Raw genomic sequence first — 22,581 nt, 5'->3', positions numbered from 1 at the left:
ACTTAAAATATTCAGTTTCAATATGTGATCATTTTTACCATCTTCTGAAATCATCTTCTGTCATGCCCATCACCACACACACACACACACACACACACACACACCACCACCACCACCTGGGAGAGCTGGTCCTGTAGACCTCGGCTCTGTTGGTGACATCACTCTGACAGTTTGAAATTGGCCATGATGGACATACTTACCCCACAGAAATTGGCAAACACTGCAGCACACCACTGGCTAAGCTATATTATTTCACCAAATGAAAGAAGAAACGAGTCATTTAGAAAATGGAATTGATGCACCAATTCAAAATCTGCCTTGCTAGAAAATAGCATAAAAATCCACATCACTCAGGGTCCAGCCTGAAAAACTGAACCGACACCTAGTAATTCAGTTTCAGGAATTTAGTTATGAGTCTGAAAGAGAATGCAAGGGAAGGTGGGGCCCTGAGGGAGGAGCAGCAGCAGGAAGTTACAGAGAGGGATCCAGGAGTGGGGTGGGGGAGTGACTGGAGCTGAACCCTGGGCGTCCCAGGGGCAATGGAACACAGTAATGCTGCTGGCCTGGCCTGGGGCTGTGACCTTGGGGCAGGAGCTAGGACTGCAGAGGAGACAGCCGGAGACTGCAGGAGTCCCAGAGAAGCTCCCTGGCTCCTCTCCTGCCCTCCAGTGTCCTGTGTGTGCCGGGACCAGAGTGTGTGTGTGTGGGGGGGGGGGGGTGGCTTGCCAGCAGGGGCCCTGAAAGGCAGGTGCAGTGAGCAGGAGGCAGCACCTGCAGTACACAGCAGAGAGGCGGAACCCAAATCCACTACATCTAAGTCCCTATGAATTAAGCAAGAAAAAGAAAAAAAAGAGAACAAAGGTTATAAGAGAACAGTGTGTAACAATTATATGTTAATTTGAAAATCTCAAGACAGTTTTCTTAAAAACAATGTAAACTATTTTTTAGTAGAAAATCTGAATTATCCAATACTCAAGAAAGTAGCACCAAAGGGATGTTGGGGGTAGGGTAATTTTGTGTGTACATTTTTTCAAACTTTTGAGGCAAATTCCCATGTCAGAGACATTTTCTTTCTTTTTTAAAAAGATTTGAGAGAGCAGGGGGAGAGGGAGCAGCCAACTCCCCACTGAGCACAGAGCCCTATGGCCATGACCCTGAGATCAGGACCAGAACTTAACCAACTAATCCACCCAGGTGCCCCAACTAAAGACATTTTCATTTAAAAAATCTGGGAAGGGGCACCTGGGTGGCTCAGCAGTTGAGCATCTGCCTTCAGCTCATGTCCTGATCCCAGGGTCTCTGGATGGAGTCCCACATTGGGCTCCCCTCAGGGAGCCTGCTTCTCCCTCTGCCTATGTCTCTACCTCTCTCTGTGTGTCTCTCATGAATAAATAAAATCTTAAAAAATATATATCTGGGGAACTACCCAATTCCTATAATCATAATACCAAAATGTGGCCCAGAAACTGTGGGTGCTCCCAGACACACACAGACACACTCACTCAAGCTGTTATTAATACAAGACAGTGGCCCTCAACACTGTGTACCCCAACATGCCTTCTGTAAACACCCCTTTAGTATCCTGAAGTAAAATTTTACAGGGAAAATTGCTTACTTACAATTTTAAAACCAGTATAAATACAAAATAATGTATTTCAATACATAAATGTTCATACTTCTGCATAGCAATGTAATCAGATGCTTGGCTGGCTCAGTCGGAGCATGCACCTCTTGATCTTGGGGTCGTGAGTTCCAGCCCCATGTTGGGGGAGAGTTTACTGAAATAAACTAAAAACAAAACAAAACTCCTTGAAAAGTTCTGAACAAAAGAAAGTACTTTTTTCCTTAGTTTTATATCATAGTAGAGTTTCTGGGAAATTCAGGTACATTAAAACTGTGCGAAACTGTCCTTATATAGATATAAAAAAGTTCCCTTCCATTAGTGGTTCTCAAACTTTCACATGTGTCAGAATCGCCTAGAGGACTGGTTGAAACAGATTGCTGGGGGCAGCCCGGGTTGCTCAGCAGTTAGCGCCACCTTCAGCCCAGGGCCTGATCCTGGAGACCCGGGTTTGAGTCCCACGTCAGGCTCCCTGCACAGAGCCTGCTTCTTCCTCTGCCTGTGTGTGTGTGTCTCATAAATAAATAAATTAAATCTTAAAAAAAAAAAAAAATGCCTGCCCCTTCACTATCTCCAAATCTCACCCCAAACGACTCCTGTGGCTCGCTCTACCTGAAAACAGACAGGGAAATGAATTCTGGGGAATGTGGTCTTGTGCCCAAGATTACATATCCCAGAAACCACCAAGGAGCCAACACCGATGCAAACACACGAGGGTTTATTTACAAGCTTGAGCTTGGGTCCAAGTATACCCGACACAGCCACAGCGGAGCAGGGACTTGGTCCCCGAGGTGGGTTCCAGCTTAGTTTTACGGGCTGGTGTAGGGGATCTTCAGAAGAGGTGGAGGAATTCCTCAAGTTCTATTTACATTCTGATGTGGGGCTTTCAAGGGCATTGAGCTCTGTTCTCATTCTGATACGGGGCTTAACTGAAGTAAGGTAAAGTTCAGCTCTTATTCACAGGGGCCTGAGATGGCTGTACTTGTGCTAATGCTGAACTTAAGGTAGAACGGCCTTAATTTTCTCGGCCTCCACAGTGGTTGCACCTGGCCGAGTCACCACGTGATAAAGCCACCTCACGTTTGAGGATGCGGCTCGAGAATTTGCATTTTGAGTAAGTTCCCAGGTGATGCTCATGCTGCGAGGATGTGAACCACTCCGACAGTCCCTGCCCTCCACACACCAGCAGCTCGTGGGTTGTGTGGGACAGTCTCAGTCATTATGCCTGTGTGGCCTCTGCCACCATGTGCCAGTTGTGCTTCCAAATTGTGGGACAGCTACAAATCCTCCCCTCCAGTTTCCAGAAGGCTCCTTTGGGAACCTATGCAGTCCCCAGGGAGGAACAGCTGGGACTCTCTCAGCTACTCTAGGACGAAGCCCTGGAGCATCCAGCCCTAGGGGGGCCTGAAGACCATCAGCGGTTCACATTGAAGTCGGCATGGGATCCACTCCAGTTCAGCTTGGGGCACAGACAGTGGAGACTCGGTAGCAAGGGAGGGAGAGAGCCTTCAGGAGCTGTTTTAGCTTCACAGAAATTCAAAATACAAGAGAAAGGCTCAACAGCAATGTGGAGAGATTAAAAGGAGGAAGCAAGAAACAACAGACGGCAGAAAAGCCAAGGTGAGCATTCGGTTTGGGGCGGCTGTTGCTCGTGTGTGCTCAGAGGGTGTGTTCTAGAACAGAAGGTGTCATGATAAAGAAGGAAATCGCCAGGCGGAGCAGGAGGCATGTCCAGGCACGTCAGAGGAGCAAGGGATGTCTCAAAGGCCGTCCTTGGAGGCTCAGCCCCGGCCGCTCGCTGGGAACTGCCTGCGGCTCCCGGACCCTTCTGGAAGGGAGGTTCGCCAGCCCCACAGCCGGCGGGCTCAGGGACCGACCTGTGCCCGGGCCAGATCCGCTGCGGTGGCGGGGCACGCTGCGCTCGTGAGTGCGAACTACCTAACGGGGCCTGGGGGGGCGGGGGGCGGCCCCACCGGTGCGAGGTTGGGGTTCTGGGGAGCCGGAGCCCGCGTCTGCGGAAGGAGCCGCGCTCCGAGCCTGGAGCCCGCGCCGGGAGGGAAGCACAGGCGGCCAGGAGACCCGCAGCCAAGGACTCAGACCCGGGCGCAGGAAGGAAGCGCCAACAGCGCCGCCCTGGTGACCGCTGCGGGTCCAGTCGGGGTCCAGTGGGCGTCCAGTCGGGGTCCAGTAAGGGTCCAGTAAGGGTCCAGTCGGGGTCCAGTTGGGGTCCAGTGGGAGTCCAGTCGGGGTCCAGTAAGGGTCCAGTCGGGGTCCAGTGGGAGTCCAGTCGGGGTCCAGTCGGGGTCCAGTAAGGGTCCAGTAAGGGTCCAGTCGGGGTCCAGTCAGGGTCCAGTGGGCGTCCAGTCGGGGTCCAGTAAGGGTCCAGTAAGGGTCCAGTTGGGGTCCAGTGGGAGTCCAGTCGGGGTCCAGTAAGGGTCCAGTAAGGGTCCAGTCGGGGTCCAGTGGGAGTCCAGTGGGAGTCCAGTCGGGGTCCAGTCGGGGTCCAGTAAGGGTCCAGTCGGAGTCCAGTCGGGGTCCAGTAAGGGTCCAGTCAGGGTCCAGTCGGAGTCCAGTCGGGGTCCAGTCAGGGTCCAGTCGGGGTCCAGTCGGAGTCCAGTCAGGGTCCAGTCGGAGTCCAGTCGGGGTCCAGTAAGGGTCCAGTCAGGGTCCAGTCGGAGTCCAGCCGGGGTCCAGTAAGGGTCCAGTCAGGGTCCAGTCGGGGTCCAGTCAGGGTCCAGTCGGGGTCCAGTCGGAGTCCAGTCGGGGTCCAGTCAGGGTCCAGTCGGGGTCCAGTCGGAGTCCAGTAAGGGTCCAGTCAGGGTCCAGTCGGAGTCCAGTAAGGGTCCAGTCAGGGTCCAGTCGGGGTCCAGTAAGGGTCCAGTCAGGGTCCAGTCGGGGTCCAGTCAGGGTCCAGTCGGAGTCCAGTAAGGGTCCAGTCAGGGTCCAGTCGGGGTCCAGTCAGGGTCCAGTCGGAGTCCAGTAAGGGTCCAGTCAGGGTCCAGTCGGGGTCCAGTCAGGGTCCAGTCGGAGTCCAGTAAGGGTCCAGTCGGAGTCCAGTAAGGGTCCAGTCGGGGTCCAGTAAGGGTCCAGTCGGGGTCCAGTGGGCGTCCAGTCGGGGTCCAGTAAGGGTCCAGTCGGGGTCCAGTGGGAGTCCAGTAAGGGTCCAGTCAGGGCCGAGGGAGGGAGCGGGCGTCCCCCAGCGGTTGCTGTGTGCGAAGCAGCACGCTGGCCGCCGGGGTGGGCGGCGCGGGCATCCACAGGCCTGGCCCTGCTGGTGGGGCATCGAAGGACCGCTGAGAGGGAAGGGGTCGTGAGAGCGAGAGCCAGAGACCAGCTGTGATCAGGAAAGGGGGTATGGGAGTTGCACCCTTCCCTCCAGCTAAGGAGACGGTGGGCTGTTCCAGGCTGAAGGAACAGCATGGGAGAGGACGAAGTGAGAAGAGGCACAGCCCCAGCCTGGGGAGCGAGGTAAGCTGGAAACACGACTGAGAGAACAGGCTGTGGCCGGTCGGTAAGGGCCCTGAGTGCCGTGCCGCGTCCCCGACGGCTCCAGAGAGAGCAGGTAAGGGAGGTGGCTGTTGCGCTTATCTGGGCGAGGGCAGGTACTCCTCCTCCAGGCGGGAGGAGCAAGGACATCTGACAGGCGCCCACATCTGTGGCCTCTGGATCTGCTCTCATTTATCGCTTTGGCTACATTCTGTCTAGGAAGTATCACCAGTCAGTGAAGTGGTTTGGATTTTCTCTGCCTGGTGCTACCCCCTTGGGCGTGGGCAGAACCAGTGCCAGGAAGTAAGGCAGGCACAAAGGACAAATCTATGATTTCGCTTACACGAGGGACCTGAACTAGGCCAGTTCACTGAGAAAGTAGAAGAGTGGTTGCCAGGGGCTGGGGTGAGAGTCCATGGGGAGTTCACATCAGTTTGGGACAATGAAAAAGCTTTGGTGTTGGATGGTGGGATAATTGCACAGAAATGCAAACGTACTGGGGCACCTAGGTGGTTGATCCTTTGGCTCAGGGCGTGATCCCAGGGTCCTGGGATCAAGTCCCACATCCGGTTCCTCACTGGAAGCCTACTTCTCCCTCTGCCTATGTCTCCGCCTCTCTGTGTCTCTCATGAATAGATGAATAAACCTTAAAAAAAAAAAAATTAAACAAGGGCTGCGCTGTGTTCTCTGGCCAGGGCCTCACAACACTAGGGACAGACCCTGGGGCTGCAGCGAGGGTGATGGGTCTGGATGATGGCAATGTGTTTGGGGTATCAGACTTCGGAACCAGGAGTGACAGTTCAACCACCTCTCTGTTTTGCAGATGAGAACGCGGAGCACAGAGAGGTGCTGTGGCCTGGATGCAGGGGCACCCACGACCCAGGGCAAAGGGGACCAGCTGTCCAGAGCAGCTGCAAAAGGTAGGCTTCTGCTGCACATTAGCATCTCACAGGCCTGAGAAAGACACTGTCCTTGCCTACTGGGCTGTGGCAGGGACTCTCAGGAGTCATTCTGAGCACACACAATCATTCCCTTGTGTGCAGACTTCACAGCCCAGCCCCCACAGCCGCCGTGGCTCCCAAGAGTGCACAGCTTGGGGCTGAGAATAGGGTGATCAAGGTCCCCCACCCCGTGGTGGAATCAGAAAGATTGGGGGGCCCCAGGTGCAGCTCTGCACGTGCCCCACGTGCCCCACACCTGCAGCAGCTGTGATGGTTATAGGACACTGCAGTGAAGGGCTCCGCAAGGGCCTGCCTCCCTCAGTAGGCAATGAGCGGAACTGCTCTCCTTTCACCCTGCCTTCCTGACTGGAGGGCTAACAGAACTGCGAAGACTCTGGAAGATGGAGTCTGGAGAGACCTGAAGGGAGGGTCGTGTTCTCTGCTGGGGGAGCAGAGCTAGCAAAGCCAGTGTGTATGGCGGGGGGGGGGCTTCTGGGCTGAGGGGAGGCCTGGATCACGTGCAGGTCAGCAGGTGTGCCCCACCCATGTGGCTGGCACAGCCTTGGGGGACCTCAGGCTCACAAAGCCTCTGGCCTGGGGCTGATTCTATGACAACTTGACAAAAGCAGCTCACCCTTCGACCATTCCACAAATAGGATGCAGTTGGAATTCATTTATCTAATGGGTGAATATACTTGCATCAGCTTCAGCTAGCAGAATTGGCTTCTGAAACCCAACTCCCATTTCTTGCTATCTGTAAATGAGAATAAGAGCCAGTGGTTTTGCTATGAGCTGCTTCTGTTAAAATTTTGCAACACATAATTAGATTGACTGTGTCATCTCCTGCAACTGTTATGATAGAGATGAATTTCATGCATTCCCACTTAGAACTTTCTTTATTATTTTCATCTTGAGGGATTTCCAAGGAAACAGCTTCCAAAAGCCACTTTGCTTGCCTGGTTCAAAAACTCTGAAGCCGTGATTGTGAGTCTGAGTTGAGCTAAAAATAAAAGCCCCCAGAGCTTTGCTCATGCCAAGGACCATGGTGGACAAATGGGTAAATCAAAACACTCCTGAGCAATGTAACAGATGACTAGCTTCAAATCAAAATCCAGACCATGTAAGAAGTACATACTGCATTTGGTTCCCTGGGAAGCCTCTCCATGTGATAGTCGCCTAGTGTTAACACCCTGCTCTAGTCTTCCGCAGAGAACTGAAAGTAGTGCCTTTACATGTCCTATTGCATCAAGGATTGTACAATCCGTATGAAAGATCTACAATCTCCAGCTCAGTCTTCCCACTGCTTTGCTAAGGGGAAAATACATGTGAGATGAAATTGTGTGGATATTATATTTGAATCTCCTTGTTCCATTCTAAAGAAGTATGATGGCAAAGGTTTCCAAAAGGGAATCTGGTTACCTCCAAAGTCTTTTTATAAAGCACAGCCACATTGGTTTTAGTATGATGAATTTCCACCCAAGAAAAAACTTTCTCATTCAAAAGAGTAAATGATTTAAAATAACACGTCAGATTTATTTCCTGGCCTTACAAAAACATTCTGAACTCAAATTTCTGGGATCTTTTTGAAAACCATCTCCAAAAATAGGGTCTTTGAAGTCTCCTCGATGGTAACAAATTGACATCCTTTGAAGGGAATTTATTTTCAGAAAGCAGATACTGGGCAGAGCCAAGTCTCGTGGATAAGAGAGGCAACTGGGCTAGGTAACAAACTGTTGGTTCCTTTTTTTTTTTTTTTTTTTTTAATTTTATTTATTTATGATAGGCACACAGTGAGAGAGAGAGAGAGGCAGAGACACAGGCAGATGGAGAAGCAGGCTCCATGCACCGGGAGCCTGACGTGGGATTCGATCCTGGGTCTCCAGGATCGCGCCCTGGGCCAAAGGCAGGCGCTAAACCGCTGCGCCACCCAGGGATCCCCAAACTGTTGGTTCTAACAGTGTTTACTAAGCCCTTCTTATGTGCGGGGGACTACTCTGTGCTGGAAAAACATAGAGAGGGGCCTTCTGAGGTGGTTTGAAGACAAATCTCAAAGGAAAACTCAATGTCTTCAATATGGCGACAACAAATACAGTCCACAGCCCATCAGAATGACTGCCTGACAGGTAACACTTATTGGAATAAGTTCTTTTATGTTCATTTAAAAAGACTCATTACTTGATCACATTTTATAAATCTAATTATATGAAATTGTCATATGAATAGATAGTGCTCTGTTTTATAATTGGTGGGATTCTGGAAAGTTGTGGGAAAATACTTTCAAGTTAAATGCACAAAGGAAACTTTTTTATTTTTTAAGCAGGCTCCATATCTAGCATGAGACACAACGTGGAGCTTGAACTCCCAGGCACAAGATAGAGAAGAGATCTCAGGAGTCAGACGCTTAACCGACTGAGCCACCCAAAGATAACTATTTTAAGAGGGAGAAACTGTATTCAACTTATTTCCGAGCACCATTTGCTCTGTGTGTCAGAGTGTGCCCCCAGGAATTGTGCTCTGGTCTCACAGAGATACCCCAATCTCCAGGAACCTGTGGACCAGGACACGGCCTCCCCTGGAGGAGCTAGTGTACTTGTCAGAGGCCAGTGGTAGAGAGGCAGATCCTCCAGCTGGGAGTCCTCTTAATGCCATGGTTCCTAGTTATTGCTCTGGATATATTTACAAACAGAAAAGACTTTCTCCACTACACCATCCTGTTTGTGATCTCCTCAACCCAGTGTTGTATCTTAGGACACAGCAGGACCTGTAAGGCTCTGCAGCAGCCCTGCTGGCAGTCTGGAGTAATTCTACCCTGCAAAAAGTCTGTTTAGGTTGAATCATGAAATTGCTGGTTTTGGAGATCAAAACAGCAATCTCCTATGATTCGACCTAATATGTTGAGAGGAAGGGTAAGTCATGATGTAGAAAGCCAACCTCCAGCGATGATCTCCTCTCCTTTGCCCTCCTCCAATGTGATAAGAGTGCTTTCCTTTCCAGTCACTCCATATAAATCCTAAGAAAATGAATGCGGAGAATGGAGGCAGTTCCCAGGCCCCCATCTTCCTATAGGGAGGATCATAGAAGATCTTTAAAAGTATAGGGAGTTAAGTAATCCCAGTTCAGCTGCCCAGTGCTGAGAAGAGACAGCTCAGCACGTGCTGCTCTGTGCCCGAGCCAGCCAGCCACAGTGCCAGCCACACAGCAGGGCGGAGGCTCCCATCCTTGGAGGAGGGTCTCGGGGACAGGACTCCCACCCCCAGCTTACCAAGCCTGGAAGTTAAGGCATAGGATCATAGTGGACACATACTGTAATGGTGACCTGGTCAAATTCAGAACCAGTCTCTGAATTCTCTGCAAATGAGCTTCCATTACAACAGTGTGTAGAAGAAAGCCCTGAGTAGTATTTCATAAGCCAAGTGAGTTTTTAGAGAGAGAAACAAAATAACATCTACTGGGCTGGGATCTAAATTCTTTCTCTCCATTTCGAGTGGGTGTCGTGATAGATAATCAGGACAGTACAAACCATTTTTGGAATGGATTCTGCAGTGTTCTTAGGCTTGCTGTTTTAAAGATGCTCCTACTACATTTTGAGTCTCTGCCATGTGGGTCCTCCGATGTGCACTGAAATGTGAGCTGTTGTTGAATTGCCTTCCACATTCAGCACACTCATAGGGTTTCTCTCCGGTGTGGATTCTCTGGTGGATGATGAGACTGGAGCTCTGATTGAAGCTTTTCCCACACTCCCCGCATCTATAGGGTCTCTCTCCAGTGTGAATTCGCCGGTGGGTAATGAGGTTTGAGCGGTCGCTGAAACTTTTCCTGCACTCGAGACATTCGTAGGGTTTCTCTCCTGTGTGGATCCTCTGATGGCTGGTGAGCGTGGAACTCTTGCTAAACCTTTTCCCACACTCAGGGCACTGGTAGGGTTTTTCAGCAGTATGTGTTCGCTGGTGTGCACTGAAGTGTGAGTGTGAGATACTGGTGAAACTTTTTCCACACTCAGTGCACGTATGGGGCTTCTCCCCTGTGTGGACTCTCTGGTGCAGAGTAAGGCTTGAGCTCTGGTTGAAGCTCTTCCAGCACTCTCCACATTTGTAGGGCTTCTCTCCAGTGTGGACTCTCTGGTGTGCTGGGAGGTTGGAAGGATCACTGAAGCCTTTTCCACATTCAGGGCATTTGTAGGGCTTCTCCCTAATGTGGATTCTCTGGTGGCAAACCAGATGTGAGTTTCGGCCACAGCTTTTCCCACAATGGCCATACTTGGAAGGTTTCTTTTCCCCAGTATGGGCTAATCTGTGGACAGCGAAGTGTGAGCTCTGGCTGACATGCCTTCCATATGCGCAGCACAGACAGGCCTTCCTTCCTATGTAGGTTCCCTGAGGATCTAGGAGTTTACCTACATCTCTTTCTGGAGGGAAGAGTGCTTTTTGTCTGTCTTCTGAGGGTGTTTCCCACTGCTTTTCCACTCCACATTCGCCTGCCCAGTTTTTCCTCCAATCAGGGGCCTGGGAAGCATCTATTTGGGGTCTCTCTAACTGTGCTCCCTGTAGCTCTGCTTCCACTGAGATGTCCTGGCTTGAATTCTCCTTGTCCTCTGTCCTCATGTCACGATCTGAAAGAATGAGATGAAACCGTAAATGTGACCTGCTTTCTGAGCTCAGAAGAATGCAAACAATGTGCAGGAGGCCCCTTCTGGACACTGAGAATTTCTTGATGGTGACAGAAAACTGTCAGCTTTCCATTAAGGAACACAGAAATGGGAATCTGGCTGAACCACAGGTCAGACAGCCAACTTGCAGGCCTTCCTCCCTCCCCCAGCTTCAAACAAGAAGGCTGTGTGGAGAAAGGCTGAAGGAAGGGAGGTGGGCATGGTCTAGACCCATTTCTTCCTCTCCCTACTCCTAAGAGCCTCTGCCCCCGAGCGTGGCTCCTCACTTCTCCTCCCACCCACCTTGGCTGGCAATCAGTACTAAAAAGGTACCTTTCTCTTCTTGATGCTGCCTTCCGGGTGGAGGGACAAGCCTGAGAATAACTCTGGCCCCTCCCCACCCCCTTCCTTCTCAAGTAGGAGGAAGGATTCCTTCCATTAACAAGGAGCTGGGCACACATGGCTCAGAAGCCCAGCAGTGAAGGCTCCATGCCCGCAGGGCAACGCTGTGGGCAATGCTATGGTTGTCTGGGGTTCAGTGTGAGGAAGCCCACTGTGGCTACCCATCAAGCCACATTGTCCTGTGGCTCTACTCGTTAGAAAGCTGCCATTCTGATCTCAACAGGTTACTCTTATGTTTCTTGGTGGGTCCAGAATCTGAGTGGGGGAAGAACAGTACTATATTGGATCCTCTCACATTACAGCAAAATGACTGAGCCCCATCAAGGAGGGAAGCTCATCTGAACCATGAGAAATTCACCCCTCTAATAATCGGAGGTTGACTGCAGTTTATTTTATTTTATTTTATTTTTTTGACTGCAGTTTAATTGGGGGTTGCCAAGGCTCACTTTTTCTATTAACCTGGTTATACGATAGTTAATCATAAAATTCAGATTGAGGGGCATCTGGGTGGCTCAGTGGTTGAACCTCTGCCTTTGGCTCAGGTCATGATCCCGGGGTCCTGGGATCGAGTCCCGCATCGAGCTCCCTGCATCAAGCCTACTTCTCCCTCTGCCTATGTCTCTGCCTCTTTCTCCGTGTCTCTCATAAATAAATAAATAAAATATTTGAAAAAAAAATTCAGATTGAAACTTAAGTGGGAGGGGTGCCTGGCTGGCTCAGTTGGTAGAGCATATGACTGACTCTTCATCTTGGGGTCATGAGTTCAAGCCCCATGTTGGGGGTAGAATTTACTTAAAAAGAGGGCCTTAAAAAAAAGAAATTTGAAAGGGAAATCATAAACACTGATAATTTATTTATATCTGTAAGCCAAGGTCAATAAAGAGAGCTGGCTTTCCTGGTGCCACCTGCTTTCCTGTTCTTCTGCCACCACCTGCTGTTTCAGCACCTCAGAGTAAAAAACCGGGAAGGCCAAGCGAGCAGGTGCTCTCCCAGCCTTCACTCGGTGCTGCTTTGTCCATGTTCAGAATTCCGGGTCAGACTTCCTTATAGGTGCCATCCTAGCTTTCATTCATTTCCCATTTGCACAGGAAGTTCTCCGAAAGTCCTGGAGATCAGCATTCAGAGGCTCTTTACTTCCCTCCCACTTTAGACCCCCTCTGGCTGGGGAACTGGGAGTCCTGCTCAAGGACAAGCAAGAAAGGACATGGGAGTTCTTACGTAGTCTGCTTTCTGTTCCCATATCTGGAAGTGGTAGGGGAGATGAGAATGGAAGTACCTCCCAGGGGATCCCTGGGTGGCTCAGCAGTTTAGCACCACCTTCAGCCCAGGGCATGATCCTGGAGTCCTGGGATCAAGTGCCGTGTCAGGCTCCTTGCATGGAGACTGCTTCTCCCTCTGCCTGTGTCTCTGCCTCTCTCTCTGTGTCTCTGTGTCTCTCATGAATAAATAAATAAAATCTTAAAAAAAAAAAAAAAAAAAAAAAAGGAAGTACCTCCCAGAAAATCTAGTTTTTGTAAGAAAATGTTTAGTTAATGAGTCAGGAAACTTGCCCCTATCAGTGAGGAGTACAGGGCAAGGTGTTCATGTATTTAACAATAATTACAAGGCTCATGATAATGACAACATCTGCTGAGTGCTAGCCCTGTGCCAGGGTCCTAGTAATGGCCCAGTGAGGTAGAAACTGTCACTATGTCCATTTTACAGATGAGAAGATGGAGGCTTAGGGTATGTAACCAGTTTATCCAAGAACAGACAAGTCTTAAGCTGGCAGGCTATTGTCTATAATATGCACAGAGTTCACATGGATAGGGTACTTTGGATGGAAATGAACAACTGGAACGTTAAGTCACCCCCACCTCTCTTTCCTCCTATAACTGTTACTAAATATTGTTTCTATAATGCTGTTTCTCAAAGAAGACAGGGAGACCCATTTGCTATAGAGCAGAGCAAGACCCTCAAAGTTGTCTTGTGAGTCACCTCGTACCATAGCTTCAGCAGAGGGCTGATTCTAGCAATATCTGAGGACAAGCAGTCAACAACGTCCCTTAAGGAAATAACAGTTCTCCTGACAAGCCCATTCCAGAGGCACAGACAGTGACCATCTCTCCTGCTTCCGGTCCCAAATGATTCCCTTTCCCACTGCTCTGAGGGGCACTGTAGGAAGGAGTGCTTACCACTGGGACTTCCCTTCCAGGCCTGAGGGCCAAGGCTCCTGGGCTCCTCCTGGGGTTCCTCGGCCAGTTCACTACCATCCCATGTCACATCCTCCAGCGTGGCCTTCTGGTTCTCTTCAGAGTCCCCCCTGTTCCACAACAGGCCTCCCGCCACCTCTAGGGCATCAACGGTGCCAGTGAGGGTCCAGGGGCTCATCAGGGCATCCATCTCCTGATAGAAGGGGCAGGTGGCTGGAGCACGGCTGCTCCTGGCTTTTCGGTAGTGGGTCTGGAGGTTTTTGAACCGGTAGCGACACTGTTCCAGGGTCCGCAGGAAGCCGTGCTCCCGCAGCCGCGCAGCTACCAGCCGGTACACCTGGCGGTTCCGATGGCAGGTGCGCAGCTTCTCATGGATGTAGGGCTCCCCAAGAATCCCCAGGAAGGTTTTCGTTTCCTCATAGCCCCAGTGCACCCCTGGAGGAAAGGAAGAGAGGAAAGCTAAGATGCCGCAGCTGTTTGTGTCCTGAGGCCAGCAGAAACACCTGCCGCCTGCCTCAGCCTCAGTGACTTCCTTGTCCTCTGTGACAGGACCTGATCCAACAATATGCACACATTTATTTTTATGCTTATAAATATTATTCTTACATAAGGGTTTTTCCTTTTTCTCAATGGCACACAGGAACAAAGGGCTGTCCCACTTGTTTGTAAAAATAGCCTTCCCAGCCCTTTCCAGATGGTGCAGAACCCCCTGGCCCCATGGCATCTCTGAAATAACTGGTTGGTGGGGTTCTTTCCATACCCTGCTGACAGCCAGGGTCCTCCCATCTTGCTCACGACGAGGGCTTACCAGTGGGACCATGAAGCAGGGTGGGGATTCCAGGGCTTCCAGACACTTCTTCAACACTTAGCTCGTACCCCTCAGAATCCTCTGTGATGGCTCCTGAATGCCCTTCTAAAGATGCTGCTGTGTGGCCCGTGTTCTGCCCCGGCTCCTCTGACTCGCGTTCCAGCACAGCCTCAGCCAGCACCGCCTCCTCCTCTCCCCAGTAACCCTCCTGCAGCTCTTCCTGCTCCACATCAGGGTCGCTCTGGCTAAGCAGAGCCCCTGCCACATCTGGAATGGGGATGGCAGCCTGTGGGCACATCAGGGCATCCATCTCCTGATAGAAGGGGCAAGTGCCTGGAGTGCGGCTGCTCCTGGCTTTGCGATAGTGGGTCTGGAGGTTTTTGAACCGGTAGCGACACCGTTCCAGGGTCCGTAGGAAGCCGCGCTCCCGCAGCCGCGCAGCCACCAGCCGGTACACCTGGCGATTCCGATGGCAGGTGCGCAGCTTCTCATGGATTCAGGACTCACTGAGAATTTCCAAAAAGATCTTGGTCTCCTCATAGCCCCAGTGCACCCCTGCCACCTTCTCATCCTCCAGGCCCTGCCACTCCAGCTCCTCCCAGGTCTTGGGTTTTCTCAGGATGGGCAAGTAGCTGGGCTTGACTCTTCTCCCACTCGCTGGAGAGTCTCTGGTGCCCTCCTCTCCGAGACCCTGATGATCTGGGCTCTGTGGGTTTTCCTCCTCCCTGTGGCAGTTGACCCTAGGTCGTGGGTTGGCAAATCTATTTGCAGGAAGACAAAGAGAAGACACAATGGTTTGCTAAATCTAATCCCAACCACTTTATATGCCAGGGAAGGGAGATACTATTAATTTTTTTTTTTTTTTGAAGTCTCAGGGGATTCTTGGGAAGCCTTGGTGAAAGGACTGTGAGGGAAGAAAAGAAAAAATCCAGGCCCAGATCTAGAACTATACACACATGTTCATCTGTCCTGTAACAAAATTTAGCCTCCCACCAGAGGCTTTACTGACCGTCTTCCTAAGATGAGCTTCGGTACAATATCCTCTCTGGGCTCTAGAAACTCATCCTCGATAGCACTGACTTTGGTATTAGATTATAGGTCTCTTTTTAAGCAGGATTGAGGGACTTGAAAATTTTGGCCCAAAAAGGTCTGGAGTAGTAACTACTATGGGAACTCACCAGCTAACTTCTGTACAGGAACACGACACCCTTACCCAGTACAGCCCCATTTGCAGATCTCTCCCAACTTCTTTCCAGGTGGTTCCTCCATCCAGGTTCTGGCTTCTTCCGTGCCTCCTGAAAGACATACACAGCCACATCACCGAGTGTCAGCAACTCCTAAGAAAACACAACACCCTACTCAAAATATGCTGCCTTGGGACAAAACACCTCTTACACTGCCTTCATCAGAGGGCAGGTGACAAAAAAGATTGAGAAGAAACTAAAACATGAGTTTTCTTTGGCTTTTACATGCCATAAGGCATGGGGAGCCTGGGTGGCTCAGTCAGTTAAGTGTCCGACTCTTGATTTTGGCTCAGGTCATGATCTCGGGATCTGGGGATCAAGCCCCACGTTTGGCTCTGGGTTCAGTGAGGGGTCTGCTTGGGATTCTCTCCCTCTCTTCCTGCCTCTCTCCCTACTCATTCACTCTCCCTCTAAAAAAATAAATAAATAAATCTTTTTTAAAAAGGCAATAAGGGGCAGGGGAAGGGAACAGAGGGAGAGGAATAAAGCAAGAAAGCAGCTAACATTTAGTGAACACTTATGCAGTGTGCTGGAAATTTTTCACACTTGCTCAAAATTCTACAGTCAGTATGCAGTGGAGCTGGGACTTGAACTCAGGGCTGTCTGACTCTGAAGCTGTCGTCCCTGGTCCCTGGCTACACCTACACCCGTAGTCCTGCATACCATACAGGCAAGATTCCGATATGGAAATAACTATTCCCCTTAAGGCAATCAAGCAAATCAGCATAATCTTACAATCTCAGGAGCAAGGAAAAGAATGACTTTAATACAATTCCTCACTACCTCAACTGTGGTGCTGCCTTACGTAAAGAGGCACAGAATTTTAGGCAACAGTTGTTTGGGTAACATTTTTCTGGCAGATGAAATCTATAATGTTACTGGGCCTCCCTGATGGCTAAATTTGCCTTGGCATTTCTGATAAGCAAGAGAGTTGGTTGCAAAAGCCCCCCTGCATGAGTAGTAAAATGTGTCCTGAGTAAGAGAAAAAGTCTAGCTCACCTGGGAGGTGCTCAGGATCCCCTGGTCACCACCACTCTCCTCCAGAGAAAGACCCAGAGCCCGAGGATCTGTTTGGAGACAACGTTTCTTGACTCCTTCTGGGGACTAGCCTGACTTAGCTCTGAAATAGAAGAGTCTTCCCCTGTCTGTTTGTATCACTTTGTCCCAGAAAGAAGGTTGGTAAAAAAAAACAAAATGGGGATCCCTGGGGATCCCTGGGTGGCGCAGCGGTTTGGCAACTGCCTTTGGCCCAGGGCGCGATCCTGGAGACCCGGGATCGAATCCCACGTCGGGCTCCCGGTGCATGGAGCCTGCTTCTCCCTCTGCCTGTGTCTCTGCCTCTCTCTCTCTCTGTATGACTATCATAAATAAATAAATTAATTAATTTAAAAAAATGGACTTTTCCCTTCCATCCAGGTTACTGACTGTCCTAGTTTTATGATTTTCTTCTTCAGTTTTGATAACACATTTGAATTGTCTGAATTGGGGCAGCCCGGGTGGCTCAGTGGTTTAGCACCGCCTTCAGCCCAGGGCCTGATCCTGGAGACCCGGGATCAAGTCCCAGGTCAGGTTCCCCGCATGGAACCTGCTTCTCCCTCTGCCTGTGTCTCTGCCTCTCTCTCTCTCTCTCTGTCTCTTGTGAATAAATAAATAAAATCTTTAAAAAAAATTTTTTTAAATGAATTGTCTGAATTGGTCTAGGGACACATGTACCTGTTCTGAGAATTACTGTGCTGTAGTTTAACCCTACCTTGTGCTTTTCCCAGCAATCAGGCCTAAAATCTGTGCCCACACCTAACCTACTGGGACCAGTAGCCTGCCACTCACATAAGGAAAAGTGCCACAGACTCCCCTATGTAAGTTTACAAAACATGCCAACCAAGGCTCATCTTCCCTTTGAAGGTGTCTATTGAGAATCCCCCAGATTCATGTGGCCAGCCTCATTTCACATGCCCCATCTTCCAAGTGGAAAGAAATCCCACTCCCTCCACTCAGAAGGGACTTTCACACCCTCTCCACAGAAGGGTCCTTCCTCCTCCCCAAACTGCTGCCTCTTACCGTTCTTGTGGAAGGATCGGAGTTCTACTTTTGGGTTGTGATTCAACTGTTCTTCTGGTTCTGGCTGTGAGTTTCTCACCATCACCTGTAACAGACACATGGATTCTGTCTGCACTTGCTTCAGATAGATGCTTAGGGAACCTGGCGCTGATCCCAAGGGTCCCAACTCCTCTGAGTGTACCTTCTGTCCCTGTTCAAGGACCAGAAGTGGTCAAAATTCCATAGGTACTAAAGCTTAATCATCCCAAGACACAAAGAAACAAAGAAGAAATCAGTCTTATGCAAATCACTGCAGGGCAGTAAGAAGTGTGAATGTGTGGAAGACTAACAGAGAAGGTCTGGGACCCAGGCTCTCTCCTGGAGCCACACCTGTCAATCCCCAGCAAAATGCAGCCAACCAAAAATACAGCTGTTTTTCAGTAGGACCCAAAGGTCCAGTGTTATCAGGGAAGACCAGTGAAGCCTCTTGCTTCCAGCTGGCTGCTGATGAATGACAGCTATTGTATAAAACAACAACAATCAGCTTTTTGGTCCATCTGTGTGTTCCTCCTCAACCAGAGTGGTGTTCAAGGCACCTTAAGCACCACTCATACTTAATGGCAGGGACCAACACTCAGAACAACCTATGTAATGGATTCCCTGGAGTCAGTCTGAGCTTGGAAGGAAAGCTGGGCTCCCAGACTCAGGGAATAAGCAAACAGCACCTGACACAAACAGCAGAGCTCTATGCGTCACCCATACCGCTGGCAAACCAAGGGAGTGCAGTCTCTCACATTCCCCTATTTTATTTTATTTTATTTTATTTTATTTTTTTAATTTTTTTTATTTATTTATGATAGTCACAGGGAGAGAGAGAAAGGCAGAGACACAGGCAGAGGGAGAAGCAGGCTCCATGCACCGGGAGCCCGACGTGGGATTCGATCCCGGGTCTCCAGGATCGCGCCATGGGCCAAAGGCAGGTGCCAAACCGCTGCGCCACCCAGGGATCCCACATTCCCCTATTTTAACCACTCAGAACAAGTTTCCTGTTTCTCACCTGGAGCCCATATCGTCCAGGTCCTTTCTGCAAGTCTTCCACCAGGGCCACGGCCGCCTCTCCACTCTCTGGATGCTTCTGTCTAACCCAGATCTGGATCTCCTGAGGAAGGACAGTCAGGAACTGTTCCAGCACCAGCAACTCCAGGATCTGGTCTTTTGTACACTCCTCTGGTCTCAGCCACTGACGACAGAGCTTCCGGAGTTGGATAAGGGCCTCCCGGGGTCCTGATGCTTCCTGATAGCAGAAATGCCAGAAACGCTGGCAGGAGGTCTCTGGTCCACGGTCACTCTCCTGAAGGGAAATCTCCTGCTCCCAATGGGAATCATCTTCCAGCTTCACTATTCGAAGGTCTTCTTGCACTTGAGGAGTTTGGATTTGTTGGCCCACGGACACAGCCATAGTTCAGCTCAGAGAAGAACCTTGCAACTGGGTTCTGATGCTCAAACTTCTTCCTTTAGCACACTGGGACACTACGTTGAGATAGGAGTCACCGAGTTAACTTGAAATTCTAGAGCCAGAGATACATTACGGAGTGAAGGCAAGTGACCATCACAAGTTAGCCCAGAAAGACAGAGGTGAAGGAAAGAGCCCTCCTGTTCTCCCCTTCCCAAGTCCTGGTGCCTGTGGAGTCTGGCCCTCTGTCGCTGGGGTGGGGATGGAGATGTGTGGGGCAGCACCTCCCAAAGTCTGAGAGGAGGGTCAAGGGCTAGCAATCTGGTTGGAAAGTAGGGGAGCCTGACACTGTTTGCATAGCAATTTACTTGAGGCCAAGAAAGCTGTCAATTATCCATACTTATGAATGAGGAAGGGCTGGAGGAGATATCCTGGGGACAATAGCTGCCCACCCTCCCAAGCCACTGGTCTTCAGGAGTGAACAGGACAAGGACGAGCAGGTGCACAAGGTAGCAGCACCTTGGAGAGCAGCGCCCGGGTGGAGCGGGCTCTAGGCTTCAGGCGCATAGGATCCAACCTCTAAACTAACCACATCTCTGGAGGGGGGCTCGGCACCGGGCCCCCCACTCAGGCCTCCCCAGTCCTGCAAGAACTCTCCCCAAACAGGGACATCTACCCTGGCTCAACTTCAAAAGCACGGATAATAAAGACACAGATTCATATTCAGAGCTGGCAGGAAAGTTAAGAGATACTTCGGCTGGTCAATCACAGCCCAGGGACTGCATTCCTTGGAGACCCCCAGGGACTCGCCCAAGGTCACAGAGCTGATGTTTGGCAGGGAAGACGCGGGGCTCCCTGACCGTGGGCTGAGGGGCTGGCCCGCAGAGCGTGACTTACACTGGAAGGTGGCTCCGCGGGCGACCTTCCCTGGAAGACTTACGGGGTCCACGCGGGCCCTGCGGACTGGGTGGCCTCGGCGCCTACGGGGCCAGGGTCCTCCCCGCGGGGTCCGGTGGGCGGCGCGAAGGACGGCGGTGCCAGCACGAGGGGCGCATCCTGCCCGGGACCCTCACGGGGCCTGGGCCCGAGGCGGCGGGACCCAGGGTATCGGTCCGGCCACGCCGCCCCCCACCCCCGCCGGCGAGGGCGGCCAGCGTCCCCGCTGAGACCTGCGCGCGCCTCCGGAGGCTCCGCGAGTACGGGCGGCCGGGGCCCGCCGCACCAGCTCCGCGGCTACGCAATGTCCCCACACGACCCGGACCCCCAAGCCCAGACCCGGAGTCCGGGTATTCGGACGTCCACTAAACACCGGAAGCGGAAACGCAAGCCCCAGAAGGACTCGGTGTTGTCGGACTCCATTTCCCATAGGCCTCCGCCAGTGCCCGCAGATTGACAGCGGCGTTAGCCAATAAGCTGCGGGGGTGGCCTAGGCGTCTATGTGTTTCAGACGAATCGTTAATGATGGGTGGGACCTCACGGCACGCGGGATTTGGGAGTTCAGAGCCACGGGTAGGACCGTCCTAGGTGGAGGACGTGTGAACATCCTCCTTTCCCGCACTCTCGGGGGCGCTGAGACAGAGAAGGACCCTTGCAGGCAGGAAGTCTGCGAGTGTGAAGCCAGGACTCCAATTCAGAGTTGTTTTTTTTTTTTTTTTTTTTTTTTTTGCTACTTAAGAAAGTACTTTTCTGGCATGTCCCCTATGAAATGCTTTACGTGTACATACACCACACACCACCCCCAGTTCCTGAGTGCACAGTCCTGGGAGATTCAGGATGAATCCTACTGACGCTTACTCATTCAAGAATCAGTCATGGAACATCCACTTTGGCCCAAAGGAAACACTCCCGCCTCCTCTAAGGAATGCAGTCCAGCAGAGGATGCATTTTTATTTTAAGTTTATTTATTTGTTTTTAGTAATCTCTGTGCCCAACGTGGAGCTGGAACTTAACCACGGTGAGATCAAGGGTCGCGTGCTCCAGCGACTGAGCCAGACAGGGGCCCCTAGGGGATGCATTTTTTTAAATGCTGCCCAGAACCACTCATATATCTCCAATGCAGTGTGGTAAGTGCTGAAAGGTGACTTCGCACTTAGTGGCTGGAAAGAAATACCAGAGAGCAACTGGGTGAGCCCAAGAGGTAAGAAGGTGCAGTTACAGGGGAAGGGGGCAGGAAACTGTACTTTATTAAGCATCTACATTGCATATTTTATCTGGTTTGGATCTGACAAGGAATCCTGCATAGATCTCCCTATATAACAAATGAAAGATCCAAAATTCAACTGGAGGTGCGTGAAGCTATGATTCTGCCCACACAATTGGCAACCTGAGGTGGGGGAGGAGATGCACAAGGGAAGGGCCAGGTGACAAGAGGGGCTTTCCAGAAAGTCCTAAGTTGTGAGTTCCCACCAAATCACCAGAGCAGCTTTGCTTTTACGTATTTTCTGCTATTAAAAAAAAAAAGAAAATTGAAAATCACTGATCCAAGCCCATGCCCTATATTACCTTTTTTTTTTTTTTTTTTTTTTTTTTTTTTTTTTTTTTTTATGATAGTCACAGAGAGAGAGAGAGGCAGGGACATAGGCAGAGGGAGAAGCAGGCTCCATGCACCGGGAGCCCCATGTGGGATTCGATCCCGGGTCTCCAGGATCGTGCCCTGGGCCAAAGGCAGGTGCTAAACTGCTGCGCCACCCAGGGATCCCCCTATATTACCTTAACTCATTTCCTGAGCAAGTGGAACTTTCACTGTAAGCAAAATCAAGCATGGAGAGGGTGGTCCCAACCTCAGGTCATATCACCTTCACCATCAACACCACATTAGTATTTCAAGGGAAAAATGCATACATGTCCTCAAGCGGTGAGTCACACCCCTTAAAGAACAGGACTAAAGGACCCCCTCCCCCAAGGTCTATTTAGATAAGATACTTTCCTTCTTGCAGCCTCCTGGTTCCTCAGAGGACAGTTGTCCTCAAAAACCTAGACAGGTCCATTTGTTGGTGAAAGCAGGCTCCATCTAGATCAGAGTTGTCAGTATTACCAGAGAGAATAGCATTTCAATGTTCGTGGCCTTACAGAGTGACTTACCTCTTCCCAGCAGCCTTCCAGAATGAGAAAGGCAAGTATCACCAGCGGTTTGGCAGATGTGGAAAATGAGGCCTCCAGAAGTGATTTGCCCTCCTCATACTGCTAGTCAGCCACACAAGTGTGTCTGGAACCAGGTCTGCCAGGCTCCCAACACTCCACCCACTGCACGGCAAGTATCAGAGGGGGTGGGAGACGCACAGGGCCTAAGAGCTCTGAAGGGCGTCACTGTGTGGGACAGCTGGAAGAGGCAAGCAGAGGTCACTAGTCAGTTTAAGCAAGTTTGGTTTCTAGATCTTTGGAATGTATTTAGAAAAACATTGCACGGAGGTGTTGATAAGCAGTGCCTCAGCAGACAAGGATCTCCAGATGAAGGAGATAAGCTTATCCTCCAGAAATTTGATGGATCACAGCCACATATAATGAGTAGAGGCTACTGTTCCTTGGGCACACTGGAACATCCATTTAACTCCAGTTTAACCAGTGATACTAACATATCTGAACAAGAGGACGTGTTCATAGGGCAACCTGGAAGGAGGAGTTATCAAGGGGATCTTGGGTACTGAGTAGACGGCGCTGGGGGTGAGGGGGGCATGAAGATAAGCTGGATTTGATAAGCTGCCTCCTGAGGGTGGCTGGTGTCTGCTTGTCCCTCACATGATCCCTTCCTTTCC

At 50.8% G+C, this 22,581-nt stretch overlaps 2 protein-coding genes across 7 annotated transcripts in view; both read right to left on the bottom strand.

Annotated features, from left to right (window-relative positions):
• Positions 1-7,557: 7,557 nt before the first annotated feature.
• ZSCAN2 (zinc finger and SCAN domain containing 2) overlaps positions 7,558-22,581 on the bottom strand; it is a 40,328-nt gene continuing 25,304 nt past the window's right edge. Inside the window, 1 exon segment of the mRNA XM_072800692.1 lies at positions 7,558-10,304. Coding sequence (XP_072656793.1) covers positions 9,597-10,304 — 708 coding nt within the window. The 3' untranslated portion in view covers positions 7,558-9,596.
• LOC140618328 (putative SCAN domain-containing protein SCAND2P) lies at positions 14,096-20,146 on the bottom strand. 6 transcript variants are annotated; one of them, XM_072800634.1, is made up of 5 exons: positions 18,434-20,146; positions 17,398-17,587; positions 16,339-16,406; positions 15,309-15,390; positions 14,404-14,856 (listed from the first exon to the last, which is right to left on the bottom strand). In XM_072800634.1, exons 1-5 carry the CDS (start codon positions 18,833-18,835, stop codon positions 14,711-14,713), a joined length of 888 nt encoding a protein of 295 aa, XP_072656735.1. In that variant the 5' UTR covers positions 18,836-20,146; the 3' UTR covers positions 14,404-14,710. The 6 variants fall into 6 exon arrangements, with proteins under 6 accessions (XP_072656745.1, XP_072656735.1, XP_072656720.1 ...); XM_072800619.1 differs by lacking the exon at positions 16,339-16,406 and having other exon boundaries at positions 18,434-18,944; positions 19,727-20,145; XM_072800628.1 differs by lacking the exon at positions 16,339-16,406 and having other exon boundaries at positions 18,434-18,906; positions 19,727-20,145.

The sequence above is a fragment of the Canis lupus genome, chromosome 2 (genome assembly GCF_048164855.1).
Source record: "Canis lupus baileyi chromosome 2, mCanLup2.hap1, whole genome shotgun sequence".
Taxonomy (NCBI): domain Eukaryota; kingdom Metazoa; phylum Chordata; class Mammalia; order Carnivora; family Canidae; genus Canis; species Canis lupus.
Note: the sequence above shows the minus strand (reverse complement) of the source record. Positions and strands in the feature narration are given on the sequence as shown.

What these genes read in the sequence shown, in the direction of transcription:
- LOC140618328 (XM_072800611.1), bottom strand. Translation starts at nt 18,835, where the DNA reads ATGGCTGTGTCCGTGGGCCAACAAATCCAAACTCCTCAAGTGCAAGAA. An exon ending in CCGATCCTTCCACAAGAACG is followed by an intron (nt 15,391 to 17,397) that starts GTAAGAGGCAGC and finishes TATGTCTTTCAG; the next exon opens with GAGGCACGGAAGAAGCCAGA. An exon ending in TGCAAATGGGGCTGTACTGG is followed by an intron (nt 14,857 to 15,308) that starts GTAAGGGTGTCG and finishes TCCTGCAAATAG; the next exon opens with ATTTGCCAACCCACGACCTA.